Source organism: Aspergillus foveolatus, assembly GCF_047715535.1.
Source record: "Aspergillus foveolatus strain CBS 279.81 unplaced genomic scaffold BDW70scaffold_15, whole genome shotgun sequence".
NCBI lineage: Eukaryota > Fungi > Ascomycota > Eurotiomycetes > Eurotiales > Aspergillaceae > Aspergillus > Aspergillus foveolatus.
This window is the reverse complement of record NW_027396079.1, coordinates 226,220-245,443: the sequence shown is the minus strand read 5'-3', so window position 1 is coordinate 245,443 and position 19,224 is coordinate 226,220. Positions and strand designations below refer to the sequence as shown.

The 19,224-nt window shown below is 51.1% G+C and overlaps 4 protein-coding genes across 4 annotated transcripts; all 4 read right to left on the bottom strand.

The window, feature by feature from the left end:
- Positions 1–1,772: 1,772 nt before the first annotated feature.
- Positions 1,773–3,893, bottom strand: BDW70DRAFT_149158 (stress-regulated transcription factor RPN4; the record flags this gene model as incomplete). Its single annotated transcript, XM_073738967.1, has 2 exons — positions 1,773–2,950; positions 3,014–3,893. 2 exons carry the CDS (start codon positions 3,891–3,893, stop codon positions 1,773–1,775), a joined length of 2,058 nt encoding a protein of 685 aa, XP_073597440.1.
- Positions 3,894–10,459: 6,566 nt separating this feature from the next.
- On the bottom strand, positions 10,460–11,613 carry BDW70DRAFT_149157 (uncharacterized protein; the record flags this gene model as incomplete). Its single annotated transcript, XM_073738966.1, has 2 exons — positions 10,460–11,175; positions 11,280–11,613. 2 exons carry the CDS (start codon positions 11,611–11,613, stop codon positions 10,460–10,462), a joined length of 1,050 nt encoding a protein of 349 aa, XP_073597439.1.
- Positions 11,614–14,269: 2,656 nt separating this feature from the next.
- Positions 14,270–16,957, bottom strand: BDW70DRAFT_149156 (glycoside hydrolase family 78 protein; the record flags this gene model as incomplete). Its single annotated transcript, XM_073738965.1, has 1 exon — positions 14,270–16,957. One exon carries the CDS (start codon positions 16,955–16,957, stop codon positions 14,270–14,272), a length of 2,688 nt encoding a protein of 895 aa, XP_073597438.1.
- A 545-nt stretch (positions 16,958–17,502) lies between these two features.
- On the bottom strand, positions 17,503–19,138 carry BDW70DRAFT_166786 (uncharacterized protein; the record flags this gene model as incomplete). The annotated part of the gene is made up of 1 exon (XM_073742082.1): positions 17,503–19,138. Exon 1 carries the CDS (start codon positions 19,000–19,002, stop codon positions 17,503–17,505), a length of 1,500 nt encoding a protein of 499 aa, XP_073597437.1. The 5' UTR covers positions 19,003–19,138.
- Positions 19,139–19,224: the final 86 nt, after the last annotated feature.

Here is a 19,224-nt window from a genome sequence, read left to right as displayed (position 1 = left end):
GCCCGTGCATATTTCTGCTTTATTTCTTCATATTTATAAAAGCGCGTCGTTTTTGTTGACAATACTCATAAGATATAGAGGCGTCCCTCTTGTCTGTTTGTGACGTATACGTATTCATCCTCGTCCATAACCCCGTACTTCTCGGAGCCGTACTGGGTAATCATTAGTTACTACTCTCTTAGGTCATACCAGCTGCCCACGAAGTGCGATATGCGGCGGGATGTCAATACTATGGACCACGACTAATGCTCACATTTCTATAAAAGAAGTATACAGATAGCCAAACCTATGGATTCGACTGTCATATTCTAAGCTGGTCCTCGCCGCCTACCTCTCACAACATCCTTACTCCTTAATTCCAAATATGTGCCTATTCCGTACAGAGTGCTATCCATACCTGCGTATATGCTCTGTGATGTACATATTTCAGCACAGCCACATCCATAGATAGAATTTATCAGAATATGATGCCCTTTCCCCTTTCGGTTCTCTGCACAGTTCGCACGCACAGTACATGTGGGTCCAGATACGTATCCAGCGCCGGATCCCTGGGCCTGCCCGATCCTTACCTTATCTACCAAATACACAGTATGTACTCTGCACCTGTACTCCATACTCCCCCACCATAATGACCGAATGTGTACGCGTAGTGCACGCTGATACAACCAATTCCCAAGCCAACTGCCCCACCGAACCTTCTACCAACCAATGGGATACGCCAAAAAGTGAGTTTCATGTTTTACAATCCACTGCAATTCGTGGTTGACGGGTTCCCTGTGAATATGAAGTTGTAAACATGATGGGGTATATCTGACGTTTGATCGGCGCTGAAACGGTTTGTCTCAGGCTTCCCCGGGACATTGATGATTTTCGTACTTTGGTTTACGAAGCTATGATTCATGCTGCTGTTGATTCTCCGCAGATTGGTTGGGAGAGATAGTGGTTGAGACTTAGAAGTCACATAATGACGCTTTAATGAGCAATCACTGCGATCTGATCTTTTCCTGAATACATCATTCTAAAGACGCCTAGGATTTTCAGAGATAGAGAACACAGTTCAGTCACTATTAGATCCATTTAATCTTTCGTAGGTTAGTGTACATAATATACAGATAAGAGTCAGCTATTTTCAGTCGCCCGCGAAGTCAAAGAAGCCAATGCTGTATAAACACCAATTTGAACACAGAACTCATCGTGCTGGACATCATAACATCGTACAGTAATAGTCAATATAGTACAGCGAGAAATTCATAGCACAGCATGCAATAGAAACAATCATCCCACCTGTGTATAGAAAACAGAGCAATAACAGACGGTCTTTTGATCCATGCTTCCACCCATGCACAAAACACACGCAATCTATAGCTCAATCGAGAAAAAGGAACAAGGCTGGCTTGCTAAATCAATACAAAAGTAGTAATCATAAAGGAAATCGAAGAAGAGGTAAGGAGAAAGAAATGCGTCATCGAGCATCAACAAGGAGATAAAACGGAGAGTTTGGACGTCAGTTGTGTGATTGGTGGCGTCATAGGGCCCTGTTGCACCCGCCAAGAATGGAAAGTCTTATGACGATCGTGATTTGTCAGCAGTGCGTAACCCCTTCTCCTTCTTTGAGCGACGCCTATGACATCAGAGGCTGGCTCATCGCATGTCGAGTCATTTTGGCGCTCTCACGAACTCGTGAGGCAGTTGATCCCATTCGCTAGGTTCGCGGGGTCAGGGAAGGCTCTAGCAGAGCAATAGTGCATCCCCCTGAGAAATTGGATAGCTCTCTATTCCCTCGCCCTGCGCTTCTGTTTGCCGGGCCATTCTACTTCGGGATGTACCACCCGCATGTGCCGTGTCAGAGCGTCATTGCGCGAGAAGGTCTTTTCCTCGGTGCACAGATGACAGCGGACTTTCTGTTTGCGGGCATTGTGGATCGTATCTTCGTGCCGTGTAAGATCGTAAGGCCGAGAGAAGATAGAATTGCAAGGCTTTCCTGTCGAAGGATTCGGCCGGGTGCATTTGTGGGGACCGGCTTGCGAGTTGCGTGATGTCCCATCACGCGGAGCCAGGTGACCCCCCGGTGTGGTTTGACGATGCGCCTCGCGTTTGTGCTTTTGTAAATCAGATGGTGTCTCAAAACGCTGCGTACAGCCGTGGTACGTGCAGGTGTAGGTGCCACCATTTGACGATGTGTTCTGCGGTCGCTGCACTGGGCCAGCCGTCTTCGACAGAGTAGGCGAGGTTAGACCATTCGTGTAAGCTTCACTGGTCGTAGACTCGAATCGAGGGATTGACGCAGGAAACTCAGGAGTGTGATGCAGGTAGTTCTGTTGCTGTTGCTGTTGCTGTTGCTGCTGGGACGGTCGACGACTGGAAGGTTGAGACTGAGGCTGTGGCTGGTTGAAGGTGAACTGGGACTGGTTGAACTGAGCAGGGAATGATTCTATGGACGGAAAACTCGGAGCCGGCTGGAAGCTTTCCTGACGTAGTCCAAGATTATCACCCAGGTTGAAGTCGGTCTGGTAAAGCGGCAGCCCATGATCGTTACTCTCATGGAAATCGTTGAGCACCGCGTCCTTTGGGGAAATTGTCTTTGGCTCAGTCTGGGGCTGATGCTGCATCGCCATTCCAGGTTGGCTGGTAGGCGCGCTGGTCATAGCCTGCTGTTCATACTCGGCGGCCATGGGGGAGTTCTGTCTGAACGGAGAGCGTTCCCGGGTTATTGAGCCCACAGGAGATTGTACGCGCGCAGAGAGATGGCCCTGGCTTGCAGCCTGTAACCGGTTCGCAACGATGTTGTTGTACGAGGGGGCCAGCATGTTCTGTTGGTTCTGGTTGACTTGCTTGGAGAGCTGTGGTGTCTGCATCATGGTCGGATTGAAGAGCTCGTCTTGGTAAGCGTCGGTGATCGTTCTGTTGAGCTTGGGGATTCCCAAAGGCAATCCGTTGGAGCCACTGTATTCTGGAAGCGCATCGAAACGTAAGTAATCATCCAGCCATCGGTCATCAAAATGTTGGTTCTCACCATTGGGAACGACTTTGGAGTCTTCGACCTCTTCAAGCTGATTTTGAGGAGTGACTGGAGAGTTGTGGCTCACAGTGGAAACGGAAGGTGCGTGGGAATGGTCGCTTAGCTGTTGCTGTTGCTGCTGCTGGTGATGATCTGGAACAAACGAGTAGTTGCCATCATGCACCAGCTCGTTCTTCTGAAATTGAGGTGTAAGGAACGACTGCTGCACCGGTGTGTGCACTGGCGTAGGCAGAGGCTTTGTAGGAGGAGCACTGTTGTAAGCAGCGCGTTGGTTCACCGGTGAGTTCCCTGACGCATTGGGTGTCTGCTGGTGGCCGTTAAATTGTTGCGACATGCGCGGGATGTTGTGCGAGTTGGATATTTGCAGGTTGTTCTCCCAGCCGTGGTTGTTAGGAATGAACTGCTGTTGCGCCAACATTGGTGAGTTGCCAAAGACGAACTGCTGGTTGTATTGAGGAAGGTACGATTGCTGCTGCGGAGAGTTGGAGTGCTGGATATGGATCTCAGGATTGTAGGAGGAAGCTGGGGTCATCGAAGGGGCCTCGAAGCTGGATGAGCCGTCAAAGACGGCAGAGTAATCGGCAGAAGCTGCCGTCGTGGCGGGAAAGTGCGACACAGACGAAGCTGGCGACGAGGTGGGAGACGAGGGCACGGACGACGGTGGGGAGACAACGTTCAGGTGCTGGTGGTACTGGAAGGGCGACTGCAGTCGGCCCAAATCTTGACTAAGGTATTGGAAAGGAAGATCCTGAGTAGAGTCGGGAAAGAATTGATCGTCTTGGATGAAAACGGAGTCGGGATAGTTGAAGGAGGAAAGTGTCGAAGTTTGATCTGATGTGATGGCACCTTTACGTACTGATGGGTGCATGTACATAATGTAGTGGAGGTCGATTTGCCACTAGGGGTCGTGGAGGTGCGTAGTAATAGGTCGGCTCACAAGGCCACCGCCAAAGAACAGGAGTTTGTTTCCAAGAGTCTGAGGAGTCGATTCTGTGGCTCGGGTGCTGAGAGACGATGGTTCTGGAAAGGTCTGGCAGTAGTGATGATGAAACCGCTGGTCGGGACCGAGGCAGACGCTGGTTTTAAATCGAGTCGAGGGACCAGATGTTTGGGTCTAGCACAGTGATTAGGTTAGCTTCAAATGATGCTGGAGTTGGTCACGGTGATGAGCAGGTCTCCGTATGGCCGATATGGCAGCAGTGGGGATCGGGTGTCATAGTTGAATAATGAGTCACTGACCTATAGTGTGGTTTGGGTGTCAAGTGATGGTTGAACTGTGATAATTGTGTGTCTGAATTGGGAGTCTGTTCAGTCCGGGGGGAACATTGGGAGACAGGCATAATATAGCCCGCGAACGGATGATATCACTCACGCTTAGTGACTTAGTGAAGCTCATGAGTCTGGTGAGAGGAGGCCCCGTTACGCTAGCGGTAATTTTGGTAACTTACTAGCCCCGCGCTAGAACCTATTGAATATCCGTTTATTTTTAATCCATTTTTTAATCCTAATTGATTTTCTATTTTTTACAGCGAAGATCTGAGTGTCAACACCAATGCATGAAGATCCTTCTTCAGGTTACTATCTCCTTCCCAACCCTTGTCTCGCCGATTGGGCTGCCCTTTGACAACTTGGCCCAGCCACATCAAAGTTTTTCTCGATTTTTTCTCCCGGTTGAGTCGTGTTCTTTCTCCCGTCCTCTCTCGTACTCTCTCGTACACAGCGTATCGAGTACGCAATAAGTACGAAAATGCACGCTCTTATCGCCGGCGGCCGAGTTCTCCCTATAAGGCAGATCGGCCACATACCCGGCTGACAGGAACATTACTAAGATATCTCCACAACCCTTAAGTGCCTGAATTCGTAACTCGTAGTCTCGCACAGGCGAGGCCCGGCAGCAATTTGGCCAGTTTATCGCGTCTACTGTCGTCAGTACTCGTAGTATGTTGAGTAAACGAATGAGGTGGATGCAGAAAGGCTCAGCCACCGATCTCATCCCATACCTGGAGATGGAGACGGGGAAAGCGACCAACCGAGGCCCGGAGATCTCTCGACGTGAGGATGACAAATGAGACCAGAGTCAGACAAGGCCTTGCAGATTGCATCTGCGTGGCTTGAATGTCCATTCCAAAAACTGTGGAAGCGGGTCGGATGGATTTCACTGAAGATCATTGTTGAGTTCTCCACAATCTTCGATAGCGGTCTCGTTCACTGGCTGGAGCGGTGCTGGGCATTCCTGATGCTGCTTGTTCGACTCGACAAATGCACGAACTGCGCCACATCATAATCTGATTGGTCGGATCGGATACGGCACTTCAGTGTGGCTTGTGCAATCGGACTTCACCGGGCCAGGGACTCTTGTCAGATCCTGAAGCAGATCCATTTAGCGCATCAACAGCCTTGTTGAACGACCACTGACCACGTTTTCTGCTTACCCTCTGCATGCACTGCGCACCAGGGACCGATCGGACTCCTCGGAATTGAGACGAAAGCCCTTATTGTTACATAACTTTATTTCTGCCGTTGGATTCGGTGTTCTCCTAAATCTTGCAGCTCCTAAAGATATACTCTCCACTACAACGGGTAACCTTGACGGCATCAAAACTTCCGAGCCGACATGTCCTGGAAGCTGACACTCGAGGCTCAGTCACTGACAACGTGGTCTCTCGTGATTGCGATGATCGAGGCTCAGCCAGACAAGGTCAGCTGATACCAGTATCTCCAGCCGTCGAACCCCAGACTAGCGAACAAGACAAGGCAGTAGCATGTCTTGACTTGTACCACTGCTGAGCACATGACCACAATAGCCGCAACAACATGATCACGCTTCAGACGGTCTCGCATATCCTGATTTTCAGCAATGGGCCGGTCTGACTGTTTCACTCGTAATTACTGGTAGGTCCAGTGCGAGTTGCGACTACTGACTAGTCTATCATGTGGTTCATGTGGTTCGAGACATGTTTGACTCGGTCGCTGCCAAATGTAGATATTAATAATTATTATATGAATAATTATTAAGTATTTCATAAAATTTGCACATTTACACACCCGGTCCCTGTACGAGCCCCGTAGGAATTCGCCGCGCTGAGCTGGAAATAAAGCTGCCTACGACCGCACAACGTACAAGTGTTCTACCTTCGTATAGCGTTCCGCCGATCCGCTTCAGATCTATCCAGATCGTTCATTAGGAAAGTAGGAGAGACTGGATGGACTGAAGTCCATCATCCATCTCAGCTCATCGCATTATAGCAAGGTTCGCTAACGAGAAATGCACAGGCCCAAAGAGCCACCACAATCCGCCAATCTCCAATTGTCTTGTACAATACCACCCCTCCCTTTTCTCCACGGGAACTTTCGTCCGAGTGTTCTGAGCTCCAGGAGACAGGAAGTGGATCCCGTCAACCCCAGAATCAGCCCTCAAGTTCAAACTTCCACCCCCGACTGGGCCCGTCAAAGTCTGCACATGCAAGCCTCGACCATCCTGGTACCAATCAGATTCAAAAGTCTGTGGCTCACTGACTCTGATCAACTGCCGGCCCACATGCCGCGACATCGAAATGGGTTCAGACTCAGGTTTGCTATCTGAAAAACACCGCGAGCTGAAAAAAGTGGCGAAATGGCCTAGGCTGGCAGTTGCATCCAACGTAAAAGACTATGGCGTGAAATCTAGTCTTGTGTGCAAATGGTACGTTTGTTGCCGATCTCGCTCGCTTGTGTTTACCCAGCAGGGCACTGGAGTGAGAGTATATCGCGTGAGTATCGGGGGCACCGTCAAACAGTAAGCCGAAGGCGGGATTGGCCCCAAACGGGTGCCGTGCAGGGTCAGCCTGCCAGGTGAGCGTTTCCTGGGGCCTATGCCGAGCGGGCGCCGATGGCCGATCGGGATCTAAGCTGGAGTTCTGACAGGCTACGGAGTAGACGACGGAGTACACTCGGCTTAGAGCTGGAGGGATGTACTCCGTATATTACCTTGAACTGCTCTCAGTAATCTAGTTCAATTTTAGGTTTCCCCTCGGTTACAAACTATTTTACTCTTTCCCAACAGTCTGAGTCCCGTATCCTATCGGAGTGTTCTGCACCGAGTCGGATAGCCAGCTCTGCCTGCAGATACCACTACATAGGAAGTGACGTTCGTGATTCAACACAAGACTTAGCATTGCAACAAAACACTCTACCACGCGATGCAACACCTCTTTCCTCAGAGATATACATAGTATATTCCGACGCACTGGCAAAATTTTTCACCCGTTACATTGGCCGCTATCAGCCCTGATAGGTCACTATAAACTGGTAAGTCTTCAAGCGTCAGCACTTTAATCCTTAGAACCGTCTCAACCATGCATCCTGCAGGGAGTGAAAATTTTTTCTCCCAAACATGTGAAGAAATGCACGCTAAATGGGTAGGGGTGCTAAGCCACAAACCACAGCGGATTTTTGGGTCGGTCATGGGGAGCGACCGAAACAAAGCGATCATGAATCATGAGTGGGAAGTAGAAGCTGGGGGTGGGTCGATCGAACCTACTCCCTACAGAGTACGGACTCTTGAGACCGGATTCCTGGAATACCGACAATATAAGATTATAAATTATATGATTAATATATGCTACTAAGCATCATGAAATGTTCTTGTCAACCAAGTAGAGTCAATAGAAACGACCAGAATCTTTGATTTCTGAAGTCGAACGATATGGAAGGGAAATAAATTACCGTACAGAGCGATACAGAAAGGCGGGAATCAGCGACCGGCAGCCGAATTCCGAGGAAGTGTCTGTCTTGGCCATCGGGCACTCCGCACATGCCTAAGTAGTCAGGCTAGCCTACTGACTAGTAATCTCACTAGTACTCTGACTAGTGCTCTGTACGGGTTTAGATGCTTTAGCAAAGCCGCTAGAGACGAAAAACTTTTTCTAGCCTTGTTCGAGAAGCCTTCCTTTTCGCTCCTTCTCGCTCCTTCTCGCCCGTGCGTGACCAGGGCAGCGCTCTTGGCTGCAGGAGGTTGCCCTCGCAGATGGGTTCACGGAATCGAGACGGACATTTTGACCTGTTCTTTGTTCCGGCAGACTTGCTTCCTTTGTCAGCCGCGGAGTAGGGCTCGAAACTCCGTCTGCATGCAGCGATTCTGCTTATCCAGCTCGGAACTCGATCCTTGCTATCTCCGTCTCATTCTCGTCTTAGAATCTTGGTGAGTTGTACAGTGGCTGAGTTGTGCAACAATTGCACAACTTTGGTTCCGTTATCGATAAGAATATCTAAGGATATCTAAGGATATCTTTGTAAATTAACGGTACTGTGATACTGGTGAATATACCCGACTGGAGACTCGGCCCGGCAGATCAAGCCCAGACCAGCTGGAGCGACTTCGGTGCACGGCTCAAGGCTGGCATGCCCTCACCCGTCGTCTTCCGATCAGCCAACGCAGCCAGATAAAGCAATGAGAACAACCTGAGTCCGTATTCGTGGAATTTCCCCGAACCAGATCCGTCTTTGAGATACGGATTCTTAGACTCTGCTATCTTCGGTATACGCCCGACCGGCTGAATTCGTTATCTGGACAACAGCGAGCGTCGCGTTGGTTTACGATAGTCGACGCGCAATCTACCCGCAAGAAGTGCGGGTGTCGAGCGTCGCTGTTGACTCGCGATGTCGCAATGTCTCAGATGCGCCCGTTGAGCCGCGCTTAAAATAGAACGGAACTGGATCTGGCTCTAGACGGAGGAACGGGACCCGTGTCTGAGTGGAACATCGACCTCCTCTACCTGTAGTAACCCCAAGCACGGGCACGAAACCTATCAATTGACCAGTTCAGGACTCCTAGCAAGTTGTCGAGATAGAATCTACAGCGTCGGTGCGCAGATGAATTTCTATCGACCCGTCCAGACCGATGAACCTGCAGAATCCTCGACCTGCTAAGGGAAACTAAGCGCAGCCGACCGTTCTCGTTCGGTCCCGACCGGCCGGTCATTCGGTCGCTTAGCACAGCCCCTGCCCTGCACAAGTGCACAGTTCGTTGATCCTCAACGACCCAAGAGTCCAGACACGGTCGTTTTATCGACTTGTGCAATCTAGAACGCTCGAGACGTTGAAGTTTGGTCCTTGCTCGATGTTCGTCTGACCCAGTCGAGATTATCTAGACTTCGGCTGAGTTGTTAATCGGGTATTATTACATTGGATATACAGCATGAGCGTGTTCAGAGCTGAACCTGGACCGCGACCGACTGGACTATCACCATTCTATGTAAAGTCGTAACTCCTCGGAGGATTCTGACTTTTTTTCATGTCCATCTATTCTTAGGAGTAGAGATAAAGTATGCATCAGGACAGAGAGACGACTACTCTTGGAATTGTGCCTTGATCTTAGGTATATACTAGCTAGCAGACCGTGGTACAACAGTAATCTAATCGAAAGATTACATATGCTCGTATTTTTACATAGTCAGCATGAGGATAATTCTGGTTCTGGCGGGACCTCAGTTATCTCTGCCAAGGTTAAGTTAAATCGTATACTTGAGCTTCGCAGCAGATTCACTTCCTGCTACAGTCTTACTATTGGTGAATGATTGAATAAGTGGAGATCGACGTCAAGCGTCAACGTTAGCTATACACCTTAGCACCCATATCACTCTCCTCAACGTGGTAACCCGAATATCGCCCAACGCTTTCACCACGATACCACATTCAGAGCATTATAGTTGATGTCGCAGCTATGGCAGGCGAATACTGCGAGAACGCGAGTCCTAGTTAATCCTAGTTTCAGGAACCGAACTAGGTAGGAGAGATTGCATGAAGGACGCGCTCTTGGTGAGAGCAGCATTGCTCTTTTGATGAGGATAGTGGTTTGAAGGAACGATGTACAGGCTACTGAGAGCAAGACTCATGCAGGATATGAGCAGCAGATGCAGATTTAGACGGCAAGAGGGATGCAATGCCATGATGCCGGTGGCCAGCATCTCTGCTGGGGGAGGCAGTACCTTCTGTATAGGGAAGCAGGCGGAAGCATGGCAGTGCTCCTGGCGGTATGGGAACGTTGGCATATTTGTTTGGGATGATTTGCTGATTTTGGTAGATGTATCCTATATCCTATAATCTCTAGGCGGCCTCTCTTTATGAAGGGGCTCTATAGTTCTGCAGGAGCAGGATCTTAAGTGTTGCCGACATGGCAGGAGCAGCGGAAAAAAAAAGAAAGAGAAAAAGAAAAAGCACCAGACACAGAAAATGCTGAATACTGACAGTAGGCCTGCGTATAAATTCAGATGATTACCAGGATCAAGGGGCGACTCTGGTGTCGAGGATGAGTAGGTGGATAATATGTGATTTCCGACTATCACAGCTATCAGCTTCACACACTTGTTCTCTCTCTTCGCTTTTCTAATCCTCTAGTACAATGATGAACTAGTATCCGGTTTAGTATTGGATTCGGCCTGACTACGGTGCACTCTGAGTGGCTTAAAACGTGATAACAACCTTACTCTCCTCCGTCCGATTGAATCGCCCGTAATACTCCGGCGCCTCCTCAATCCCAATCACGCTGCTGACAATAAAGCTCGGATGCGCATGGCCCGAGGTAATCAAGGGAACGATCTCGCCGGCAACCTGCAACGGAAGCACAATACCCCCGTTCACAGAGACCTTCTTCGCATACGCAGCTCCATAGTCGATATCTGCCTGACCCGAGGAGAAGAGTCCTACAACTCCAATCCCACCACGCTGAGCGGTGACGTCGATTAATTGGCGCAACGTGATGCCTGATTGTACGGCGCCAGAGGCGTCCACGGCCTCATAGCCCACGGCCTCGACGCCACGACGGACGCCGTTTGGCTCTAGGGCGAGAATCTGCTCCACGGGATCCGACTCAGCGAAGTTGATGGGGATCGCACCGATCGATACAGCGAGGTCGAGACGGTCCTGCACGCGGTCGACGCTGTAGACCCTTGACGCGCCGCGCAAGAGCGCAGAGTATGCTGCTAACAGACCGACTGGGCCGGCGCCAAAGACGGCGACGGAGTCGCCGGCTTCAAAGCCCGACCAGGTGACGCCGCTCCAGGCAGTAGCGAAGATGTCTGAGGCGAAGAGGTAGTCGATCAGTGTCGAGGTGTTGGTGTTGTCGGTAATGGGAACGGGGATCAGAGAGTTGTCGGCGAAGGGGATGCGGGCATATTCGGCTTCACACCCACCCGTTAGCAATCACTTCATCCTATATCTATGGGTATGGATCTGCTGATGGAACGAGGGCATTGCTCACCCTGCAACCCCGGCAGCGCAGTACCCTCCACACCACCCAACCCCAGAGACGGAATATACGTATCCGGCTCCAGAGTAAAATGGCCATTGTCAACGTTATCCGGAATAACAACGTAGTCTCCGACGGACAGGAACTGGACCGAGTCTCCCACTTCGACAACATGTCCAATCCCTTCATGTCCATACAGAAAGGGGTGTTCTGGGGATCCAGCAGAAGTACGGTAGCTGTGCAGGTCGCTGCCGCAGATGGCGGAGGCGTTCAAGCGCACAACCACATCGGTGCTGTTCAGGATCGTGGGTACCGGTCTGTCAATGACCGAGACATTGAATGCTTGCCCGAACTGGGCGACGGCGCGCATGGTGAGAGACATCTGGTCCAGATATGGGAGCAGTATGGCGATGAACGGTAGAAGTGATGACTTCGAGAGACCTCGTTCTGTCTCTTATAGCCATCCGCCAAGAAGCAACGCGTGTCGATGTCCAGCACCTTGCCAGGATTCTGTCCGTAGGTATCCTAATGAAATCTGCCAAGATAGCTACTCCAGTCACGACATTGGCGCATCTACAGTGGTGAACGATCTCCCGGTCAAGAGTCTATACAGTAGACACCGCTGTGAGACCCAAGCCGGGCCATTGTAAGCAGAATACGCAAGCCAGCTGCGGATATGATGTCGTCAGTGCAAGGGCTATTACATCTGCCTCCGAAATCTGCAAAAGAGCGGTCGCTATACGTGATCGACGTAAGCATGCGGAGACCATGAACTAATATCGGCGATATGAGGGCCCATCGCAGGATAAGCTCCTCGCATTAGCGTCTGGGCGTAAGCAATACGCTTATCTTGCGGGGGGTGCAAAGTATGATATTGAGGGTGGCATCATACATCGAATACTTCAAGTGTACGATGACCAATAACCCAGACTTGGAGAAGCAGCCTGCTTTGTACCTACTCTCTACTCTTGGCGCGTATGTGAAGGTACTATTCAATGCTTCTTTTTTTTACAACCCAGGGCTTAGGGCTTAAAACGAGACTACATCCCAGAAAGCACGGCTGAACCATTCGTGCACAAATGGCAGATGAGACTAGAAACTCAGGTATCCGGTTTCTCCTTCCTTGTTTCGTTATGTCTGATAAGCCTAAACAGGGACTACTGCATCGTTTATTCACTTCAACCAAACATAAAGGCGCGATGAAGGGTAGATGATCAAGGAGGGATGGCGGCAGGTACGGTATAAACCTCGCTTTAGACTCTTGAGCCGAACGGCGCCACTGCTGTAATTGCCAGTATGTCCGCTCCGAATGTATGCTCGCTAGAACAAATTGTAGCAGATGCTAAGATGATGAACATGCCCTAAAGCTACCAGAAGCGGCGACCTGGGTTACTGTGCTCCAAACATTGAACATTTTCGCGTATCTTAGCGGAGGCCATCTAGGTACTGCGACCGGCCGCACATATTGCTTGATATGTACGATCTAGCCATAGATAGTTCTCCGGCAGTATTCATTAGAAGAGTTGGACCCGTAGATTACAAGACTCTCAAGAGGGTAGAAAGGGGAAGATTGCTGATTGCGTGAAGACTAACTTAGGGCTTACTGTACTTCTGCCGCCCGCGGCGATCACCGCGTTACTATGGTAACTTTCAGGATAAGATCGAAAACAACAAGCAACCCATTCGAGATATACGGTAATCTAATAGTGGGCATAAGCATAGTCAGAGCTGATGCTAGGCTGGATCACGACATCAAACTGACGGGTGCACGTCATGTCTGCTGAGTGCTGATTGCCGATCCAAAGACATATGTAGATTAGGTAGACTGTATAAGACGGACTATATCCCAGCTTGCTTACCATCTCCCTCTAATCGCCGGGATACCGCAGGTGATAGCCCAATGCCGAACATCACAAAACACGAGTCCCTCCTTCAGGATCTCTCGACCGGAACGTATCCCGTCCTCAGTATAAACATCAACGGGCAGCAGGTCACGCCGGGATCGAAAATCAATAAGAGAGGTGACTGTGGCCCAATAGTCCCGCCTTGTTAATCAAGGATATCTGGGCCAACTGAAGTCGGCGACTCTAGACACCCGAGTTCCCCCGTCTCTCTCAGCACCTTCTACCCCCGCCTCAGAGGGCACGGGCAAATACACAGCGATCTCGATCGATGTAGACGCACCATTTATCTCATGGAACGTCCTCTCGCCAATAGTGCACTCTATTCAGACCGATTTGCAGATTGACAAATCATCCGGTGAACTCAAAAGCAACGAGGACGCCTTGGTACCCTGGCTTTCTGCTGGCCCGCCACCGGCGTCCGCGCCGCATCGGTATATTTTCATTCTATATGCTCAAAAGCCCGACTCGAGTATTCCGGAAGAGGTAAAACGGAAGTGGAGGGTTAAAAGTACCCTGCAGAGAATGAGGTTTGATCTTGATAGGCTGGTGGGGGAGTTGGGGTTGTGGGAGGTTGTGGGTGTGAACTATTTTGTTTCGAATTAGTCTCCTGTTCTTTGAAGCAGGAGGGTATATATATGTGGCCTGTTTAGCATCTTTGCCTTATTGTTCGCAATGCACAGTATCCCCTGATACTCTGTTCGTGTAATGTCTATTGGCTTAGAGGCCGGTGCCAATCCCGTACGGGAGAATGGTTGTTTAGATGCCTAGCGACCCATGGGGAGAGGATGGATCGGCTCGAGAGCGAGCAAAGGCCAATAAGGCGGGCGTGTCAGGCTATCAATCTATGGTGACTGAGTACTTCAAACAAATATATACAAACTCTCTGTTCTTCTGACCCATCAAGGGAAAACTCTTGTCGCCCACCAAGTTATGCATTTAGTCGAGAAGCTGAGGCTGCTCTGTATTCAAGATAACTCTGTAGTCAGCTGATTGCTTATTAGGTGATCTGTTCCCATTAACCAACTTTCTTTACTACCAACACTATTTTCTGAGAAATCCAGTACAGCGAGGGCAGATATTCGTGCGTTCGAGAGCCATGAGCTTGCATACCTGTGCATCAGCTCATACGTACGTATCCTCCGGCTCAAACATCGGTGGCACCAGCGCCTTGGGCGGCCATCCGACCCTTGCATCGAACGTCTTCTCAAACACCCACCGTCCGGAGCCCACGGGCTTGCTGTCTTGGTCCCGGCCACCAGGAAGTACCACCATCGCTGTTGAGTTAGGCGGCACAACAAGCTCCAACTTGAACTGATCACTATCCTTAACCTCCCACCGGCACTCTAACCGACCATACGCCGTCTCATAGACTGCTTCGGAAGATGTGATCGTGCCACCTGGTAAAGGTTGGACAAGGATCTGCCGCCATCCAGGCTCCAACGGACTCACGCCAGCAACAGTTTTATGCAGCCAGTTGATGATCGATCCTAGAGCGTAATGGTTGAAACTGGTCATTTCGCCGGGGTTGATGCTGCCGTCGGCGAGCATGCTGTCCCAACGTTCCCAAATGGTGGTGGCGCCCATGCGGATCGGGTACATCCATGAGGGGCAATTGGATTCTTGTAACATGCGATAGGCGAGTTGGTGGTGTCCTGATTTGGTTAATGCGTGTGTTATGACAGGTGTGCCAGCAAAGCCGGTAGAGACTCGGAATTTGGCTATCCGGACGAGTCGGGCTAGACGGCTGCCTGCTGCAGCGACTTGTTCAGGCTCATCGTGGAGGTCAAAGACTAGGGCAAGACTGAGTGCTGTCTGGGTATCTCCAATGAGAAGACCTGTGGGAGAGATGTACTTGGTCTGAAAGCGCGACTTGAGGGCACGATAGTCGGCCTTGTAACGGGAGGCATCGGTGGATTCTCCAATAATAGCACTGATGCGGGCAAGGAGTCCGGTTATATACACTAGGTAGGCATCGGCGACCAGAGTTCCGTCCGTGCGAGAGTTGCCAGGCTGGTCTGGAGGGGCAGTAGGATCAAGCCAGTCACCCAGCTGGAAAAGCCTGTCATCCCAGAGACGGTCCGGACCGCGCTGCACGCCACGATCCAGGTAGCCGGTCATGCTAGGATACTGCCGGCGGAGAATCTCAATATCTCCATAGTACTGAAACAGAGTCCAGGGTAAGATGATCGTGATATCATCCCAGACAGCCTGTGGGAATGTGGGCCAGAAAGACTCGTCTATCACATTTGGCACGACCAATGGTGGAACCGCCTTGGGATGTGCCAGCTGTTCAGCTGAGAGATCCTGCAACCAGTCACTTAGCATCCCTGCTGTCCTGTAGAGAAAGCTCGCTGAAGGAGCAAAGACTTGAAGGTCACCAGTCCAGCCCAAGCGCTCGTCACGCTGTGGGCAATCGGTTGGGACCGAAAGGAAATTCCCGCGCATGCTCCACCATGCATTTTGATGCAGTTTATTGACCATTGGATGTGAGCAGCTAAACCAACCAGTTCGATCGAGGTCGGTATGCATGACTTCGGCGGTCAGGCTTTGTAGAGTAAGAGGGGTGTCGGCGTCCTCAGGGCTCCATCCATCGACCTGAACATACCGGAAGCCATGGAAAGTGAAGCTAGGAGCCCAGTCGCAGATCTCCTGTCCTGCTGAGATGATCTCAACTTGGGCCTTGGCCACTCGCAGCGGACGCGTTCCGAGTTCGCTATTCTCGAGCACTTCCGCATGCTTGAGAATGATAGAGTGGCCCGTGGGCTTCTTTACGGAGCGGATCCGGACACGGCCGACGAGATTCTGCCCAAAATCTATGATTACCTTGCCGGACGGCGTGCGAATTATCTCAACCGGATTGACTACTTCGGTCACTCGCACTGGTGGCGCATTTGGCGCTACCAGCTGCGTCTCTGGTAGTGCTATCTCACGCGTTGGTTCCCATGGAGTAGCCGATGAGCTCTTCCAGCCAGGCTGCTCCTCCCGCGCGTCGTACAGCTCTCCATCATAGATTTCGCTGCGGATGATAGCAGACTTGTGCGATTCCCAGCTCGAGTCTGTCGCCACCACGAGCGGCTGTTGTCCACCCTCCGGAACAATTTCCAGCTGAGCAAACAACGCAAGCTCGTCTCCATAGATAAAGCGTCTGCCGCCATGGAAACCAAGCCGCGTAGCATACCATCCCTCTGAAACCTCCACAGCGATTATATTATCCTTCCCCTCCTTCAACAGCGGAGCGACATCGAGCACTTCGTAGTTCAACCGACTGTGATAGCTCGTCCACCCAGGAGCCATGCAGTGATCACCCACCCGCTCCCCATTAATGTACGCCTGGAACACCCCCAAACTGGTAATGTATAATCGAGCCCGCACCGCTGCAACCGGGACGGTAAACGTCTTTCTAAAGCGAATTGGCCGCAACGGACCCTCCTTCTGCTTGAGTGGGCTGGTGATTGCACGCGCGGTCCAGTCTTCACGATACAGTAGCCCACACTCGACCGTGCTCCAGGCAGACCACTCGGTCGGTGCATTATCAAGACCTCCATACGAGCGGACGCGGACTCTAGCAATCTCTCGAGACTGCAGCGGTTGACTTGGCCATGGCACAAGAACTGATTCTCTTGATTCGACGCGGTATTTCTCAGTGTTGTCGCCGCGAGCCACCTCGATTTCGTATGCCGTCTGTTGCCATTGTGAAGCGGTGCTTCCGGTGGCAGTAAATCTCCACGAGATGCGAGGCGATGGGTAGCCAACGCCGAAGCCTGTAGGATGTTGTTCAAAAGACGGCCGAAATATTCCTGGTTGAGACATAATGCTATTGTTGAGCTCTGGTGGGCGATTTCTTTGGTTTACGAGTGTTGCTCCCCGCATTGGGTGCTCACTTAGAACTTCCCGTGCTTGAACAAATGCCGCCGAATATTCGAGCTGTAATAGAGCAAGATCGGTCGGCAGAACTTCGGCGCACTGACTCGTGACTCTTGTAAATTGCATGGTGGAAGTTGAATGTGACTCGTACTCCACCTGTCGACGCAAGCTGGGGAGACTATCGGAGTCTCGGACCGCATTCCCTGGACAGCCCGACCATGGCGCCTTCAAGACGTTCGATTCCGACTTGGTGGTAAGGGAACGCTTTTCACAGAGGGAAAACAGAAAGCCAAGCTAGGAAATATGCCCTGTATTTGCTGGCCAGGAGATTGACCAAAAGAGGAAGGTCCAAGAGCGCGCCCGCGAGATCCCAATGCTCGTTTCTTCATCGAGTCTTCTTACTTTGTAGTGGAACTATTAGTGGAAAGTTTTATAACATTGCTATGCTGCCACCACTCTCTAAGACAATCACAAATTGAATCTGTGCAAGCCTATGCAAACTCAGCCATAAGATCCCCCACGGCATCAGCTCCCTTGCCTCCTCCTTCTAGTCGGGGGTTTGTTGTCTGAATCAATATCCGTCGATAGCTCGTAAGCGCAGGTGAGCCATTATCCGTCACCTGGAGAATCAGATGCAGGACCTGTCCCCGAAGTATGGGCTGCCTGCTCATCAATTCCACACAGCATCTCTCTGGTGGAGGAACGGTAACTTCGACCTTCCGGCCTCCATCAATAGGTTTGATTCCTAGATCTGCGACTTCTGCATCCACCCACCACTGTGTTGCACTAGGGTCCTTATAGTGAAACCATTCAAAGGTCAAAACGTCACCAGCATCCGGATCATAGCTCTCAGATGCGTCGAGTGTGAAGGTCGAGCCCGCCTCGGCCTCGACCTCAAAGGGGGTCAGGCTGGTGTCGCCATTGACAGAGACAACCGGAGCATGGTTGGCTGCGTCAAAGTCCGGCGAAAGAGTCCATTGGATACGCGCAGCAAAGTCGTTCTGGAACTTATCTCTCCAGCGCCATATAGTCCCATGATTGGTGTTATATGTCCGGCTGTCCGCTCCGACTACCCGGTCCACAGCATCACCATAGTGGAGGCTGGCAAGGCCATAGACACTGATATCAGACCGCTGGTACCGACCACCCCATGAGCCGTACTCCGGATGCTCCGGCACACCCAGCCCGTTCTGAATCAAGTACAAGAAGGTGGCCGTATCGCCCTCAGGAATGAAGAGATAGTCGGGGTACGCGGAGCCCAACTCGCCTATTTGAATATTTTCACGGATCCATTCCTTGGTCATTTTGGTGAAATCTGGCCCGCCTTGGTCGAAATTGTAGTATCTATCACCCGATATCCCAGTCCACGCAGCCATGCCGTAGTGGTTCCAGCCGTGAACGGATGCAATGTAGAAGACGTCCGGATACCGGTGACGAATCCAGGGTCCTGTGTCATCCTGATCCGATATAGCATAAACGCGAATCCTCGACCGCAGCCGGGCGGCCTCGTCCTTGGAGTGAACTTTCTCGATGCGGAGAAGCACTTGCGCCAGAACGTTGGTGCCGCCCCAGCAGAGAATCCACAGGGGTTGATCGCTGGAATGCTGGATTCGCTCGAGGAGCAGCTCGCCGCCTTCGCTGAGAGGTATGTCATCTCCTACTGCCTGCATACCATAGACCTCCGCGCCTTTGCGCACGAGACCTCTAAAGTGGCTTGCCGGCTGGTATCTGGCATTGGGATGAACGTGGGCATTGAGGTTGTCGACGACTTTCTCGTAGGCGTCGATGATCTTGTGCATATCTTGCGGACAGACCTTGTTCTTCATCCATGTTGACGTGCACGCAACTAAACCCTCCGTCTGGAATTGATGGCTATAGAGTAGGTAACGAACGAGCGATTCGGCATCATCGGGCTCATTGGATATATCTGACACAATAAAGACGCGAGGTTTGGTGGGAAAGCTCTGGAGAGTGCTGAGGCGATCAGTCATCTTGAATCAGTAGTAGGACTTGCGGCAATGAGAATCCTGATTCCTTCCTTCATTCTGACAACGGCTATTATTATGGAGGGAGAGGTTGATCATTACTCTGATCACGACCGAAAGAGAAGGCGTAAGCGGGAAGCACATGCAATGGAGAGACCCCGTAGGCTAGTGCTCTAGTAGTCTAAAAGCTCCCCGGCCATTAAATTATCCCCGCCCACCAGGCGCGGG